The sequence below is a fragment of the Acipenser ruthenus genome, chromosome 38 (assembly GCF_902713425.1).
Source record: "Acipenser ruthenus chromosome 38, fAciRut3.2 maternal haplotype, whole genome shotgun sequence".
NCBI classification, from domain to species: Eukaryota; Metazoa; Chordata; class Actinopteri; order Acipenseriformes; family Acipenseridae; genus Acipenser; species Acipenser ruthenus.
Window position 1 is genome coordinate 9508325 of NC_081226.1, and position 17578 is coordinate 9525902.

General features: G+C 41.6%; 3 protein-coding genes and 1 long non-coding RNA gene across 4 annotated transcripts in view; 3 read left to right on the forward strand and 1 right to left on the reverse strand.

The window, feature by feature from the left end:
• Window positions 1-14344, forward strand: part of LOC131706979 (zinc finger protein 271-like) — a 163614-nt gene extending 149270 nt beyond the window's left edge. The window contains exon 5 of the mRNA XM_059008979.1: window positions 11242-14344. Coding sequence (XP_058864962.1) covers window positions 11242-12190 — 949 coding nt within the window. The 3' untranslated portion in view covers window positions 12191-14344. The remainder of the gene's footprint in view (window positions 1-11241) is intronic.
• The window catches only part of LOC131706988 (zinc finger protein 79-like), a 168854-nt gene that overhangs the window by 22528 nt on the left and 128748 nt on the right, over window positions 1-17578 (reverse strand). The window lies entirely within an intron of this gene.
• Window positions 711-2511, forward strand: LOC131707007 (uncharacterized). Its single transcript, XR_009310915.1, has 3 exons — window positions 711-928; window positions 2076-2182; window positions 2280-2511. It is a non-coding gene; the product is annotated as an uncharacterized LOC131707007 (long non-coding RNA).
• The window catches only part of LOC131696718 (zinc finger protein OZF-like), a 92795-nt gene continuing 78959 nt past the window's right edge, over window positions 3743-17578 (forward strand). The window contains exon 1 of the mRNA XM_059008957.1: window positions 3743-3908. The gene's annotated coding sequence lies outside the window, so the exon portion shown is untranslated. The remainder of the gene's footprint in view (window positions 3909-17578) is intronic.

A 17578-nucleotide genomic window follows, 5' to 3' on the forward strand; every position in this document is an offset into this window, starting at 1 on the left:
ATGTCTGTGAAGCAGGACTCAGGGGAAACGCTGTTAATTCTTAATACAGGTTTATTTGAAAACCAATATCCTGGACAGCAGCAGGACAAAACAAGACAGACAAGATAAACGAACTGGACAGACAACAAATCCTGCATTACTGCAGGTGTCCGGATCGTTATTATTATTTTATTATAGGTCTGTTCAAGCAATTGTAGTTGTGTACATCGGTTTTACTAGTTACGTTCGAGAATTAAATGCAAACGCGTGATATATGCACATGTATGTCGTTTACAATAATACGTTGTAATTTGTCCAAGCTGTTTTCGCATGTATTTCACACCCCCACACCAGGTGGCGGTATCCCCTTCACTAATCCTGCACTTGGCTCTCAAAGCCCCTCTTGCACGGCTGGCGCTCAGCGATGTGAAGCTAGCAACAATAAACAACAACAGCAACTTCCGGTAAAACTTACTTCCGCATCTCACTCCGGAAGCGACGTTTTTTTCCCCAGATAAAAGTCTCTTGTTGCTCTCATACAGCGGTTGTCTCTAACTCCTGTCACTCTCACTTAACGGTTGTCTCTAACTCCTGTCACTCTCAGTTAACGGTTGTCTCTAACTCCTGTCACTCTCACTTAACGGTTGTCTCTAACTCCTGTCACTCTCAGTTAACGGTTGTCTCTAACTCCTGTCAATCTCAGTTAACGGTTGTCTCTAATTCCTGTCACTCTCAGTTAACGGTTGTCTCTAACTCCTGTCACTCTCAGTTAACGGTTGTCTCTAACTCCTGTCACTCTCAGTTAACGGTTGTCTCTAACTCCTGTCACTCTCAGTTAACGGTTGGAGGAGAAAGAAACAGCAAACAGAAGAGCACACTTACCAATTGGAAGAGCACAAAAAGAGCAATATTTCAATCTATGTGGAAGGTCTACAATAAAAATACGTAGGTAATTACATATTTTAAAATGACCTTTTATATTTTATATATATATATATATATATATATATGTATATATATATATATATATATATATATGTGTGTGTGTGTGTATGTGTATATATATATATAATGTTATTTTCATTGTTATATTGTAATCTACATTAAATATCTACTTTAAATTGTATTAATTGTATGTGATTATATGTATATGCAATAAAAAAAAAACATACAATTATTATTATTATTATTATTATTATTTATTTCTTAGCAGACTCCCTTATCCAGGGCGACTTACAATCGTAAGCAAATACATTTCAAGTGTTACAGTACAAGTAATACAATAAGAGCAAGATAAATACAATGACTTTGGTTCAAGCAAGTACAAGTGTGACAAAATACAATTCAATAATACAGCAGATAACAGTGATAGTTATATCAGGATATGATTAACTACAAAATACTACGGATTAAACACTTGTGACAGATTACAGTACTCTGAAGTATAGGATTAAATGCAGTAAAATAGGGGGCAGATAAGAGCAAGTAAAGCGCATTTAAGGAAGGGTGATAGTGTCCCAGGTGAAAAACAGAGGAGTTCTACAGGTGCTGTCTGAAGAGGTGAGTCTTAAGGAGGTGCCGGAATGTGGTCAGGGACTGGGCGGTCCTGACATCTGTAGGAAGGTCATTCCACCACTGCGGAGCGAGGGTGGAGAAGGAGCGGGCTCTGGAGGCAGGGTAGCGTACAGGAGGTAGAGCCAGTCTTCTAGTGCAGGCGGAGCGGAGAGGTCGAGTGGGGGTGTAGGGAGAGATGAGGGTCTGGAGGTAGCTGGGTGCAGTCTGGTCAAGGCATCTGTAGGCTAGTACAAGAGTCTTGAACTGGATGCGAGCGGTGATCGGGAGCCAGTGGAGTGAGCGGAGTAGTGGAGTTGCGTGGGAGAAGTGAGGCAGAGAGAACACCAGGCGGGCAGCGGAGTTCTGGATGAGCTGGAGCAGACGGGTGGCGGACGCAGGGAGGCCAGCCAGGAGGGAGTTGCAGTAGTCTACACAAATTTGTACATCAAATTTATTTTATTATTTATTTTCTTTTTATCCACCCATTTTTGCATTGTATAATTAATGCTACTAATAAAGAACTAACTTTTTCTGTACTTTAGCTATGGATATTCATCAGCCGTATGGTAAACGGCACAAGCATGTGGCCGAGATCAGCAGCCACTACCACAAGACAGCTTTCCCTGAGAATGCAGGAAAGAACTCAAAGGTTTGTAAAGAACGAGCATAATCTATCAATTCATTTTTTTTTATTTAGAAATTGTTTTAAATAAAATGATCTGGCCATTTTGTGTTCTTTTTTTTAGTTTGTTTTGGTTTTTGGCGACTCGCATGTGAGGAGCCTGGTAGATGGTTACGTTCAGATGCTCGAGGGTGACCTGCTCTTTGGATACAGCAGCACTCCAGGCGCTTGTGCAGCTGCACTCTGTAAAGAGGTGCTGAACGAAACCCTGCCTGAAGAGCCGGACCTGGTGTGTCTTATTGCACCAGGGAACAACCTCTCGAAAAAAAACATCCAACAAGCAGGGAAGGAGTTTGCCAGCCTTATCCCTTCAGCCCAGGGCACTGGAATAAGGAATAAGTTAAACTGCACACATTCGTTTCATCAGAAAAAAAATCCAATACTTAACAATAACAGGAGATATATTTGATCATCCTTTAATTCTACAGCTTTTACATTTGTTGTGCTATTTGTTTTTCTTGTTATGTTTTTCATGGTAAATGCCATCAATAAAAATGCTTATCAGTAATATATCCCAAGCACAAGGCCAAAGCAACATTGGAGTGGCTCAAGAACAAAAAGGTGAATGTCCTACAGTGGCCCAGTCAAGGTCCTGATCTCAATACCATTGAGAATCTGTGGCATTATTTGAAAATTGCGGTCCACAAGCGTCGTCCAACCAGCCTGAACAACCGGAGCAAATCTGCCAAGAAGAATGGGCCAAAATCACTCCGACACTGCGTGCAAAGCTGGTACATACTTACCCCAAAAGACTTAAAGCTGTTATTGCAGCGAAAGGTGGCACTACCAAATATTAATGTGTGGGGGTTGAATACTTATGCAAGCAAGATATTTCAGTTTTTTATTTTTCTTAAAAATATTTCCCAATATAAAACCAATGTCACCTTACAATAATTGATTTTGAGTTTCAGTGTTTTAAAATAAAATATCAAACAAAACGAAATTTCAATGTACCATTTGTAATTCAGTAATATGAGAGAATTGGTCAGGGGTCTGAATACTTTTGCAAGGCACTGTATATATATATATATATATATATATATATATATATATATATATATATATAGTGATGCACAAAATAAATACAACACTCGGGTCTAATGGATTTAATCCAATATTTTAAAGAGAGATTTCAAGCAAAATCACAGAAAATGTGAACAAAAAAACCAGATCAAAGAATCTTGATAAGTTTTCAGTATGAAACGTGACACACTGTCAAAATGAAAACATTACAAAGTTAGTATCGGGTATGACCTCCCTGAGCATCAACACAATCCTGGCAGCGTTGACACATAGACCAGGAATGGTTGAAATATACACATGATAGATTTTTACATACAAAATATATAATAGAATAGAAATATAAACAAATATAAATAAAATAAGCAACATAAACAAATAGAAATACAATAAGCAATATAGAGAAAAATAAAAATAAATACAGTAAGGCATTTTTTTTTGCAGATTATTTGAGACTTTTATTTTGAAATACGCTTTCGACCCTCTCCGACTGACTTTCCGGAAGTTGCATAATGTTGCCAGCAACTGCTGCTCGCTTCTGACAGAGGAGTGTAACGACAAGAGCTTCATTAAAAAAAGAGAAAAGAACGACAGCAATAATCCATCGTAAGGTTAAAAAACGACATTATACGGGTTTTTATTTAAATGCTTTTGCAAGGCGTGGACGATAAAAGTAAGTTACATTTTGTTTAAATTTAAGTTTATTTGTTTTTGACGCGCGTGTGTGTGTCAGGCTCTTTGTTTGCTAAATGAACAGGCATGACGTCATCAAGAAGACCGAGTCCATTTAAAATCTAACAATTAAACTAAAATACACCGGGGACACGAATAAGCAATCAGGTAACGGTGTTTTTCATGTTTAATATATTACAGTATTTTACTGTATTTACCACCCGCGTGTTGTACTTCTCTGGTGAATTGGTAGCTGGAACAATGTATTTAGGCACAAAATTAATCAATGTAACAGTTTGACGCAACATTTACGAGCGAGTCAGTAAAACTGCTCAGCTGTCATAAATCACACATCCCTACCCACGCATTACATACAAACAGGAATTATAATTCGAGGATTTTCTGTTTTCTATTACCACAAATGTTGTCAAAGTTTTGCTCGGTAAGCTTTAATTGTGTCATTTAAATAACAATAAAGTGAGGAAAACACATAAATTGTGAATTTATTTATGAAACATAGTTCAAAACATTACTGCGTCTTATCTTTCAGTATAGGGCGCTGAGCGTCGGGTGTAGCAGCCACTATTGAGTGAAAAAGATTAAAGAAATAACATTTAAATGTGCGCAAGACCTCTTTTTTTTTTGTTTAAAAAATAAATTGGCACACACTGTGTGTATGAAGATCACAAGCCGGAGTTACAGTAACACACGACCTGTGATCAAAACTTCAACAGCCGATTAGCAGGTAGAAAGCACGGGTGCAAACAGTGTGATCATTATAATATGACGTCATTGGTGTGTGTGTCCAATGGGAAGGCACGTCACTTTCAACAGTGAAGACGTACAGTAAAGAAAGACTGCTTTACACACTCCAAACAGCAGGCTAACCAAATGAATGGACACGAAATATTCATAACACATTCCCATCCTTAAACTAGCACACAAAAATAGATGAAATTCAATATCAAACGTATTAGGATTTGACTGGTCTGATTTCCAACACACAAGCCCTTCATAAAATGTGTGGGCAAAGTGACGCACAAGGGAAATGCTTCTGGAGAACATGGGCATGACCTGAGGTGAAACATACCGGCTCCATGCAGAGACACTGAAGTCAAAGTTTGTTTTGTTCACAACTGCTGAGGTCCGGGCACGGTGTTTTGTGGCAGTAAAACATTTATGTTATTTTTTTCCCCCTTGATTGTTTTTCGTTTGCTGGTAATACTGCAATACTGTCTTTTTTTTTCTTACCAGTATATATACTGGCTTATACTGCCCCACTTTAACCACTGATTAGAAATTCTGTTCCTTCAATATTAAAGCCACCCCTGCTATTTTTGTCAGCCCTTGAATGGCCTTCATTAACCCTGTATTTAAATAAATACATGCATTTCTTTTTCAGCAGCTACTAAACAGAATCCCGCGTGCTGCCATGGACAGTGTGAAGATGGAATCTGTACAGATTAAAGAGGAGTTCCCTGAACTTGAACCTGTCCCCATTAGAATGGAGTTCTCTGGGCTGGCTTCCCTCCCCATTAAACAGGAGCTCTGTGAGATGCAATGTGACAGCAGCCAGCCACAGGACTCTGAGAGTAAAGCTGAGCACAATGAATGGGAGACCCCCCAGATGGAAGAATCCCTTCCTGTTAAACAAGAAGAGGTGCTGGAAACTGTCTGTATTAAACAGGAGCCCCCTGAAGCAGAGTTTGAGCACATGGAAGCAGTGAAGGAAGAATCGGAGGACTTCAAACCAAACATCCCTGAGCTGGAGCCTGTACGCCTGTGGGAGTGTAGCGTGGTGCTGAAGAGAATCTGTGTGAGAGAACAAGGCGCTGGAGAGGAAGGCTCTCCCAACAGCACGCAAGGAGGTGGAAAGGAAGACGGGCGCTCCCATTCAGAATGCAGTCTAGCAGGTGAGTGACTCCCAGTAGCTGTGACATTGTCATTCTAGATTGCGTGAAATCCACAGTGTGGTTGAGAGAGAGGGAGGGAGGGAGGGAGCACTACTGATGAGCTTCAGATACAGATATAATGTTGCCATTGCTCGGGTGGGGGGGGGGGGGTCATGAAGACTATAACATGTAAATGTTCAGTGTAAAAAATATATGGCTATTATTGTAAATGTATAATGTAATGCTATTGAAAAAGATATAATTGCAGCATGTGCTTGAGGGAATAGACCAGGAGAACTTTGAAGTCAGATTTTGATCACAGGGCTTGGTTTCATCAGAATCAGTCTAGGGATGTCACGATATTAACTTTCTCATTATCACAATATTTACCATGAAGTTCCACTCTGCTGAGGCAGCGTGGAACTCCCAACCACAGGGTAGCTCACACAGGGTAGCTCTCACACAGGGGAGCTCTCACACAGGGCAGCTCTCACACAGGGGAGCTCTCACACAGGGCAGCTCTCACACAAGGGAGCTCTCACACAGGGCAGCTCTCACACAGGGGAGCTCACACACAGGGGAGCTCACACACAGGGGAGCTCACACACAGGGGAGCTCTCACACAAGGCAGCTCTCACAGGGGAGCTCACACAGGATCTCAACAACTGTTTAAATAACGTACCTGTAATATAGCAATACACGTCCCCACGTGCTGCTACAACTGTTTAAATAACGTACCTGTAATATAGAGATACCCGTCCCCACGTGCTGCTACAACTGTTTAAATAACGTACCTGTAATATAGCGATACCCGTCCCCACGTGCTGCTACAACTGTTTAAATAACGTACCTGTAATATAGAGTGACACGTCCCCACGTGCTGCTACAACTGTTTAAATAACGTACCTGTAATATAGTGATACCCGTCCCCACGTGCTGCTACAACTGTTTAAACAACATACCTGTAATATAGAGTGACACGCCCCCACGTGCTGCTACAACTGTTTAAATAACGTACCTGTAATATAGCGATACCCGTCCCCACGTGCTGCTACAACTGTTTAAATAACGTACCTGTAATATAGAGTGACACGCCCCCACGTGCTGCTACAACTGTTTAAATAACGTACCTGTAATATAGAGATACCCGTCCCCACGTGCTGCTACAACTGTTTAAATAACGTACCTGTAATATAGCGATACCCGTCCCCACGTGCTGCTACAACTGTTTAAATAACGTACCTGTAATATAGAGTGACACGCCCCCACGTGCTGCTACAACTGTTTAAATAACGTACCTGTAATATAGAGTGACACGTCCCCACGTGCTGCTACAACTGTTTAAATAACGTACCTGTAATATAGCGATACCCGTCCCCACGTGCTGCTACAACTGTTTAAATAACGTACCTGTAATATAGAGATACCCGTCCCCACGTGCTGCTACAACTGTTTAAATAACGTACCTGTAATATAGCGATACCCGTCCCCACGTGCTGCTACAACTGTTTAAATAACGTACCTGTAATATAGAGATACCCGTCCCCACGTGCTGCTACAACTGTTTAAATAACGTACCTGTAATATAGCGATACCCGTCCCCACGTGCTGCTACAACTGTTTAAATAACGTACCTGTAATATAGAGTGACACGTCCCCACGTGCTGCTACAACTGTTTAAATAACGTACCTGTAATATAGAGATACCCGTCCCCACGAGCTGCTACAACTGTTTAAATAACGTACCTGTAATATAGAGTGACACGTCCCCACGTGCTGCTACAACTGTTTAAATAACGTACCTGTAATATAGAGATACCCGTCCCCACGTGCTGCTACAACTGTTTAAATAACGTACCTGTAATATAGAGTGACACGTCCCCACGTGCTGCTACAACTGTTTAAATAACGTACCTGTAATATAGAGTGACACGTCCCCACGTGCTGCTACAACTGTTTAAATAACGTAACTGTAATATAGCGATACCCGTCCCCACGTGCTGCTACAACTGTTTAAATAACGTACCTGTAATATAGAGTGACCCGTCCCCACGTGCTGCTACAACTGTTTAAATAACGTACCTGTAATATAGCGATACCCGTCCCCACGTGCTGCTACAACTGTTTAAATAACGTACCTGTAATATAGAGATACCCGTCCCCACGTGCTGCTACAACTGTTTAAATAACGTACCTGTAATATAGTGATACACGTCCCCACGTGCTGCTACAACTGTTTAAATAACGTACCTGTAATATAGAGTGACACGTCCCCACGTGCTGCTACAACTGTTTAAATAACGTACCTGTAATATAGCGATACCCGTCCCCACGAGCTGCTACAACTGTTTAAATAACGTACCTGTAATATAGAGTGACACGCCCCCACGTGCTGCTACAACTGTTTAAATAACGTACCTGTAATATAGCGATACCCGTCCCCACGTGCTGCTACAACTGTTTAAATAACGTACCTGTAATATAGAGTGACACGTCCCCACGTGCTGCTACAACTGTTTAAATAACGTACCTGTAATATAGTGATACCCGTCCCCACGTGCTGCTACAACTGTTTAAATAACGTACCTGTAATATAGAGATACCCGTCCCCACGTGCTGCTACAACTGTTTAAATAACGTACCTGTAATATAGTGATACCCGTCCCCACGTGCTGCTACAACTGTTTAAATAACGTACCTGTAATATAGCGATACCCGTCCCCACGTGCTGCTACAACTGTTTAAATAACGTACCTGTAATATAGTGATACCCGTCCCCACGTGCTGCTACAACTGTTTAAATAACGTACCTGTAATATAGAGTGACACGTCCCCACGTGCTGCTACAACTGTTTAAATAACGTACCTGTAATATAGCGATACCCGTCCCCACGTGCTGCTACAACTGTTTAAATAACGTACCTGTAATATAGAGTGACACGTCCCCACGTGCTGCTACAACTGTTTAAATAACGTACCTGTAATATAGAGATACCCGCCCCCACGTGCTGCTACAACTGTTTAAATAACGTACCTGTAATATAGTGATACCCGTCCCCACGTGCTGCTACAACTGTTTAAATAACGTACCTGTAATATAGTGATACCCGTCCCCACGTGCTGCTACAACTGTTTAAATAACGTACCTGTAATATAGTGATACCCGTCCCCACGTGCTGCTACAACTGTTTAAATAACGTACCTGTAATATAGTGATACCCGTCCCCACGTGCTGCTACAACTGTTTAAATAACGTACCTGTAATATAGCGATACCCGTCCCCACGTGCTGCTACAACTGTTTAAATAACGTACCTGTAATATAGTGATACCCGTCCCCACGTGCTGCTACAACTGTTTAAATAACGTACCTGTAATATAGTGATACCCGTCTCCACGTGCTGCTACAACTGTTTAAATAACGTACCTGTAATATAGAGTGACACGTCCCCACGTGCTGCTACAACTGTTTAAATAACGTACCTGTAATATAGCGATACCCGTCCCCACGTGCTGCTACAACTGTTTAAATAACGTACCTGTAATATAGAGTGACACGTCCCCACGTGCTGCTACAACTGTTTAAATAACGTACCTGTAATATAGCGATACCCGTCCCCACGTGCTGCTACAACTGTTTAAATAACGTACCTGTAATATAGAGATACCCGTCCCCACGTGCTGCTACAACTGTTTAAATAACATACCTGTAATATAGAGTGACCCGTCCCCACGTGCTGCTACAACTGTTTAAATAACGTACCTGTAATATAGCGATACCCGTCCCCACGTGCTGCTACAACTGTTTAAATAACGTACCTGTAATATAGCGATACCCGTCCCCACGTGCTGCTACAACTGTTTAAATAACGTACCTGTAATATAGAGTGACACGCCCCCACGTGCTGCTACAACTGTTTAAATAACGTACCTGTAATATAGTGATACCCGTCCCCACGTGCTGCTACAACTGTTTAAATAACGTACCTGTAATATAGAGTGACACGTCCCCACGTGCTGCTACAACTGTTTAAATAACGTACCTGTAATATAGCGATACCCATCCCCACGTGCTGCTACAACTGTTTAAATAACGTACCTGTAATATAGAGTGACACGTCCCCACGTGCTGCTACAACTGTTTAAATAACGTACCTGTAATATAGAGTGACACGCCCCCACGTGCTGCTACAACTGTTTAAATAACGTACCTGTAATATAGCGATACCCGTCCCCACGTGCTGCTACAACTGTTTAAATAACGTACCTGTAATATAGCGATACCCGTCCCCACGTGCTGCTACAACTGTTTAAATAACGTACCTGTAATATAGAGATACCCGTCCCCACGTGCTGCTACAACTGTTTAAATAACGTACCTGTAATATAGTGATACCCGTCTCCACGTGCTGCTACAACTGTTTAAATAACGTACCTGTAATATAGAGTGACACGTCCCCACGTGCTGCTACAACTGTTTAAATAACGTACCTGTAATATAGCGATACCCGTCCCCACGTGCTGCTACAACTGTTTAAATAACGTACCTGTAATATAGCGATACCCGTCCCCACGAGCTGCTACAACTGTTTAAATAACGTACCTGTAATATAGAGTGACACGCCCCCACGTGCTGCTACAACTGTTTAAATAACGTACCTGTAATATAGCGATACCCGTCCCCACGTGCTGCTACAACTGTTTAAATAACGTACCTGTAATATAGAGTGACACGCCCCCACGTGCTGCTACAACTGTTTAAATAACGTACCTGTAATATAGCAATACACGTCCCCACGTGTTTAAATAGCGTACCTGTCATTCCTTTTCGTTGTTCACATCCTGACAACTGTCTACGCTTATAACTTTAAAGTCTGTTAACACTAGAACCGCCGCTGTTATACTCGTACCTAAAACCACCACCGGCAGTCAATGTGACCGTTACATTTTAAACAACATCAATATTAAAATGAAAGACACACTGTCACATGGGGACGTGTAACGCTATATTTTTCAAAACCATGCTACTTACTCTGAATTTATTAAAAAATATATAATTGTAGCGTGGGTTGGAGAATATAAACCTGAAACATTACAGGAGAACTTTGAAGGCAGATTTTGATCCCAGGGCTCGGTTTCACCAGCATCACCATCACCAGCGTCTTTAGTGACGGTTTTTACACAAAGTGAAGGCTTTAAGTTTAACTTTGTGTTTTTAAACTGGTGTACCCCAGTGCAAGCCCCCACACCTGAAATTCACATGCTTTAATCCACTCCTCCACCCAGCCACACGCCCTAAGCCTACAAGCAGTCCCTCTTACTTTCTTTCCTGTTCCTATTTTCCAGGTTCCAGTCCAGCAGCTAAAGCGAGGGCGGGCGGTGGAGAATATCCTGACTGTGGGAAAGGGTTCACCCAGTTAGGGCATTTAAAACAAAAACGGAGCATTCACACAGGAGAGAAACCATATCACTGTTCTGATTGTGGGAAGAGTTTCAGTCTGTCAGGAAACTTGAAGACACACCAGCGAATTCACACAGGAGAGAAACCGTATCACTGCTCTGACTGTGGGAAGAGTTTCATTCAGTCTGGACACTTTGTTTTACATCAGCGAATTCACAGAGGAGAGAAACCGTATTTCTGCTCTGACTGTGGGATGAGTTTCAGTCGGTCAGACAGCCTTGCTTCACACCAGCGAATTCACAAAGGAGAGAAACCATTTTGCTGCAGTGACTGTGGGAAGAGTTTCAGGAGGACAAGCAGCCTTGCTTCACACCAGCGAATTCACACAGGAATCAAACCTTATCGCTGCTCTGACTGTGGGAAGAGTTTCAGTGTTTCAGGAACCCTGAAAAAACACCAGCTAAGTCACACAGGAGAGAAACCATATCACTGTTCTGACTGTGGGAAGAGTTTCAGTCAGTCAAACAGCCTTGTTGTCCACCAGCGAATTCACACAGGAGAGAAACTATATTGCTGCTCCGACTGTGGGAAAAGTTTCACTCGGTCAGACAGCCTTGTTTCACACCAACGAATTCACACAGGAGAGAAACCGTATCAGTGTTCTGACTGTGGAAAGAGTTTCAGTAAGACAGGCAGCCTTGTTTCACACCAGCGAATTCACACAGGAGTGAAACCTTATCGCTGCTCTGACTGTGGGAAGAGTTTCAGTCTGTCAGGAACCCTGAAAAAACACCAGCGAATTCACACAGGAGAGAAACCCTATCACTGCTCTGACTGTGGGAAGAGTTTCAGTCGGTCAAACAGCCTTGTTGTCCACCAGCGAATTCACACAGGAGAGAAACCGTATTGCTGTTCCGACTGTGGGAAGAGTTTCAAGCATTCAGTATCCATGAAAGCACACCAGCGAATCCACAGAGGAGAGAAACCTTAAAGACCATGTTCAATGGGACTTTACACTCATGAGGGAAAAAATGTTAACCTTGCAATTACTGTTTTGTGTCAGAAAGTGGACGGAGACGCGGACACGTCACAAGAGGCTTCTCTGCTGTCAGTTTAACTCAGGCTGTCAATGCAGTCAGTGCCTGGGAGCGGGAATATGCAGAAAGGAAACTATTCTGCACCTTATCTGATGGACGAGTCAGGAGAAATTGATAACTCAGTGTGGGGAATGAGTTTCAGGGTTTAGCATTTAAACTGCATAGACTTGAAAATAAATACATTGATGGGAACGAGTATCCCGACCCCGGTATGTAGCATCCCAGAGACAAGACTGCACCGTCCTTACTGGACAACCGCCTGGAGGGTTTGTCTTGTACATTCATCATGATTCTAAAACTAATGAAAAACGATAGTGTCCCATGGCTGTATTATGACATAAATGGCTGAATACTGCGTGACGTGTAGCTTTGCAATGTGCATTGTCCATGCTTGTATTAGTGCTGCTCATGTAAACTGCCCTGAGTAATAGCAGTGTTGCAAGCTTGTGTACGGATCTTAGGTACAGAAAGTCAAATTGTGTAACCTGAGTTGTAATGAGACCTGACTTCAATTAAACCTTGTGTGTGCTGATTGAATGATTTGATTGATATACAACAGGATACTAAACCATGCTAAAGAAAGAACAGAATACTGCACTGCTCTGTATCACCAGGATGTGTAAGCAGTGTGCATTTCAATACCTTCCTGCATTGCTTGCTGTTCTCTGAGTTTAATAAAGTATTAGTATTAAACTCTTGCTTTGAGTGTATCATTCTGCATGAACCAATTCCAGTAACTCACACTAGTGAGCCACATAACACAGGGAAAGTAATTAGTAGTTAGAATGTGTTGCAATGGAGCTGCACTGACTCATGCTGGAGGCTCAATGCACCATTATTCAAATCTGGATGCATTGTTCAGTGTAATAAGAGATAACAGAAGACTATTGCTGTGTGCTCTATGCAGTAAAGGGTTACCTGGAGCCACGGTCGCCCCATTACAAACAGTGACACTGTACAGTGTTAATGTGTAAGGCAGTCCCAGCCTTTCATTCACTGAGGGAGCTGCTGCCTGGTCACGTGAACAACAGAGCCCACTGTACTCTCCTGGTGGTTGATGGGTATTGTAGTTCTAAAATGAGGGGAAGTATGTGTTTATTTAAAATAGAAGACAGTTGACAATGAAGTTTTTCCCATCACAGCTTGTTGAAAACCCTTTAAGTATGAACTAAACTGTAATTCTTCCCTGTGTTTTGTTTGTTGTTTTAAAGAAAAAAGCATACAGAGCTAAAAAGAAAAAAATAGGTCTTAAACAATCTGATTATATACATTTTTGCAGCCTTAATCTTTTTGTTTAGGAAAAATAGTTTTCAAAACTTCCTTTTGAGAAAATTATTTGTAAATATAAACTGTAAAATGAACTCCAAAAAAAATCAAATAAAATGTCCTGTCAGGAGAACTTTTTAAACCAGTTATCAAACGCTCTCTAGCAGCAGTATAAAAGAGACATCACTTCGCTCATGGGTGGGGTGAGCGTGCAGGGATGCTTCAGTTTAGGACAGGATAAGAAGTGTACTAAACCATCATTGCAGGGGGAAGTAGTATTTTATAAAACACAATTCTTCATCAGAATGGTGCGCAATGCATCAAACCGTGTGATGTCTGTGTTACGACTCCACGATTGATTCATCAAGGCTGTGGGATCAGTATGATTTTACTATACTATCTCCTGTGTGTTCTGAACTTCTATATTACCTTAAAAATAAGGCTTTGTTGGGACTGGGTCTGCACGCCCACCCGATACGCATGCCAGCGTCAGTGACACACGGTCAGGTACGGTGAACAGCGTTCAGTGCTCACTGCTGCTGGTGCGTAATTCCTGTAATATGGCAGGTCAGCATTAAACCATCGATCAGTGTAGCACCGTCGCTGATCAGCAGCCAATAGCAATCTAGCAAGCCAACAACACAACTAGCACACACTAAAACGCTTAAAAACAGAATCAAGACGGGACTCTGCCTGAAAACTGACCCAAGAGGAGGAAGCAAGCTGCAAGCGAGTCAACGACCCCAAGCAACGAGACTGAGGCCCGGCCGGAGGACTGCCGTAAAATTTAGAGACTTATCAGACAAACCAGTCTGGGTGTGCTGTACACCTCTTATTATTATTATTTGTTTATTGAGCAGACACCATTATCCACGGCGACTTAGAGACTAGGGTGTGTGAACTATGCATCAGCTGCAGAGTCACTTACAACTACGTCTCACCCGAAAGACGGAGCACAAGGAGGTGAAGTGACTTGCTCAGAGTCACACAATGAGTCGGTGACTGAGGTGGGATTTGAACCGGGGACCTCCTGGTTACAAACCCTTTTCTTTAACCACTGGACCACACTGCCTCCTCAACCTACAACCACAGTATCCAAAAGAAACTGCCCTGGTACTTGCATAGCTAAAAAAATTCAGCGAAGAGGACAGAGCGGACTGAATGCCCCTTTATCTAATCTCTATTTGTGACCCCTGGTCCTTGTTTCTTTTTTCAGGTCAAAGAAGTCCCCTGGGTCGACATTGTCTATACCTTTTAGGATTTTGAATGCTTGAATCAGATCACCGCATAGTTTTCTTTGTTCAAGACTGAATAGATGCAATTACTTAAGCCTGTCTGCATATGACATGCATTTTCCTTTCATGGAACTAAATTAATTCATTGTAACACATTCACATAGAATTGAACGGTTAATTATTTAGTTTGCATACTTTGCATGTGAAATAACTTTTAGTGGAACTTGATGTTTTAGGATTTCTTTAAAAGTAATTTTGCCATTAATAAGCTTAATGTGATATATTCTAAGATTATCTGCATCATTTAAGTTGAGGCTCTGTGTGTGTGTGTGTGTGAGAGAGAGAGCAAGCTACTACATCACAACTTGCTCGAGAGCTGCTGGTTTGTGAGGAGACCGGCGGTGTCATATTTCAATTGTCTGCTAGTCAAGTTAAGGCAGTGAGAGTTTTAATTGTGTTTTGTGCTTAGAGACGAAGACATTTACTTTCTGAGTTCTGTTTATTATTTGTGTACTTAATAAAATACCACTATTGATTAAACATTCCTTGTGTCTGCGTGTGAATGTGTGTTCATAGTCCTCGATCTTTGTAACACGTCAATTAAATACTGTTAGTAAGAGAACTAATCAACCCAGATAAACATTAAATGATCAATTATTGAATTGTTCCTACAAACCATTGGGGCAACCTTGCCCAGCACAAAGCAAATAGGCACAACTGTAAAATTCTAATTCTGATTCTTCTTCTTCTGTTACTTTTTAATTAAGGGTGTGTAGCGACTTTTCAAACAGAAAAGCTAAATAACTGGACATCTACCAATCACGTGATTCCACATGTTGGTCAACGTCCAAATAAACCAGGAAGCGCAAGCAGTTTGATATCCACACCATTTATATTAACAGTTTATTTGTTTTAAAACATCAGGACGTGTAGTTTAGTAGGGAAACCCTGGGCAACCCCATATAGTATACTAGGGGAATAACAGGGCAGCAGTGTGGAGTAGTGGTTAGGGCTCTGGACTCTTGACCGGAGGGTCGTGGGTTCAATCTCAGGTGGGGGACACTGCTGCTGTACCCTTGAGCAAGGTACTTTACCTAGATTGATCCAGTAAAAACCCAACTGTATAAATGGGTAATTGTATGTAAAAATAATGTGATATCTTTTAATAATCGTAAGTCGCGCTGGATAAGGGTGTCTGCTAAGAAATAAATAACAAAGCACAGGCTGAAGACCCGAGCCGTGTGGGTAGTGACGGGTGGGGGCAGGGGGGAGACGCTGCAAAAGCAGCACCTTTTATTTTGTAGTTTTGTTCCAGTGTTTTATTTTCCTTTTCACTTTTGCCCTTTTGTTTGTACTATTATTTTGAGCACTGCTAGTGAACGGTCAGCCTTGCTGGTATTTGGTTGTGCTCTGGAGCCTGTGCTACAGTGCCACCTTGTGGCGTAAATAAATCTGTGCGCCAAGTGGTGTTTCCAACTACAGTTCTGTCTTGGGTCCAGTGAATTCCCTCACCCTCCCACACAGTCCAACTTATGCTTTGGGAAACCAAACCAGACGGGGTCGTTACAAAACGACACAATGCCGAGTTTACTGCTGTGAATAAAAGCAACATTACAGTGGACAACAGAAATGACCAATTATCATCCACTATCACACACCAAGGACAGGGTGTGTTCTTTCTGTGGGTGCTACTGGAAAATAGGTGCATGCAAATGATGCACTTATTGAAGTCAAACCATGGCCAAGAAATACAAAGGACATGTATATGGCATTTTATGAAGATATCTAATGCTTTACAAAAGCCTTGCATTAGCCTAAGTTCATAACACCACTATATCAAGGAGAATAATGTTTTTTTTCCAGCATTAAAATGTGTTAGTATACTACCCTTTAGCACGGACATGCATATGTACCTTTTGAACCATTCATAACATTGTAGTTTTGTACCTACGTAAATATCAATATATTAATACATACCAAAACAGATATATTGTTTTCACCACTCATGGATGTATATTTGCAACTAAAAGAATACAATGTTTACACTTTCGGTACTGTCCAAAAGTCCCTTCTACCATTATTTGAATTCAAATATTTTCTCATTTCTGTTACTCTACTTATTACTCTCTTGTCTGTCTGTCTGTCTGTCTATTTACCACACATTCTCTAATACCTTTCCCTCACTTTATTCATTATTTGATGAAGTAAAAAAAGAAGTGATGTCTATAACAAAAACATTGTCAATGTAAAAAAACAAGTTAGAAAAACAGCCATTTAGAGGGGTGATATCAAACACAAAAGTCCAAGTTAGGAGAAGCAATTGGGGCAACCTGGTCAAGCATCAAGCAAATAGGGACAATTGGAAAGGTGCTGGGGCCCAACATTCACACAATTGTTGCTTTTAACTTGGCTTCATTTTTGATCGCTCCACTTACATTGAAATGCTCTTTGACAACGTCAAGGGCATTGTGACCATTCCCTTATCAGCTCAAAAGTCACATCCGCAACAAAAAGCATTGACAATGCACAACCAAAAAAAATGCTCCAACACCCCAGCCCTGGATCTGCAATGCCTGCCCCATCAACTTCCCATACACTTCCCTTGCATTCTCATTATCCCTTGCTCTCTGTGCCATTATTGGTCTTGTTCATCATCTTCATTGTTGGAAATATACTGCTTCATGCTCTTTGAGGTATTCTTGTATGTATGGGCTAAATGTCTGTCCATGTGTGCCCTCATCTACCTGTGCCTTACCTGCATGTTGTCCGTGTGTCTTCACA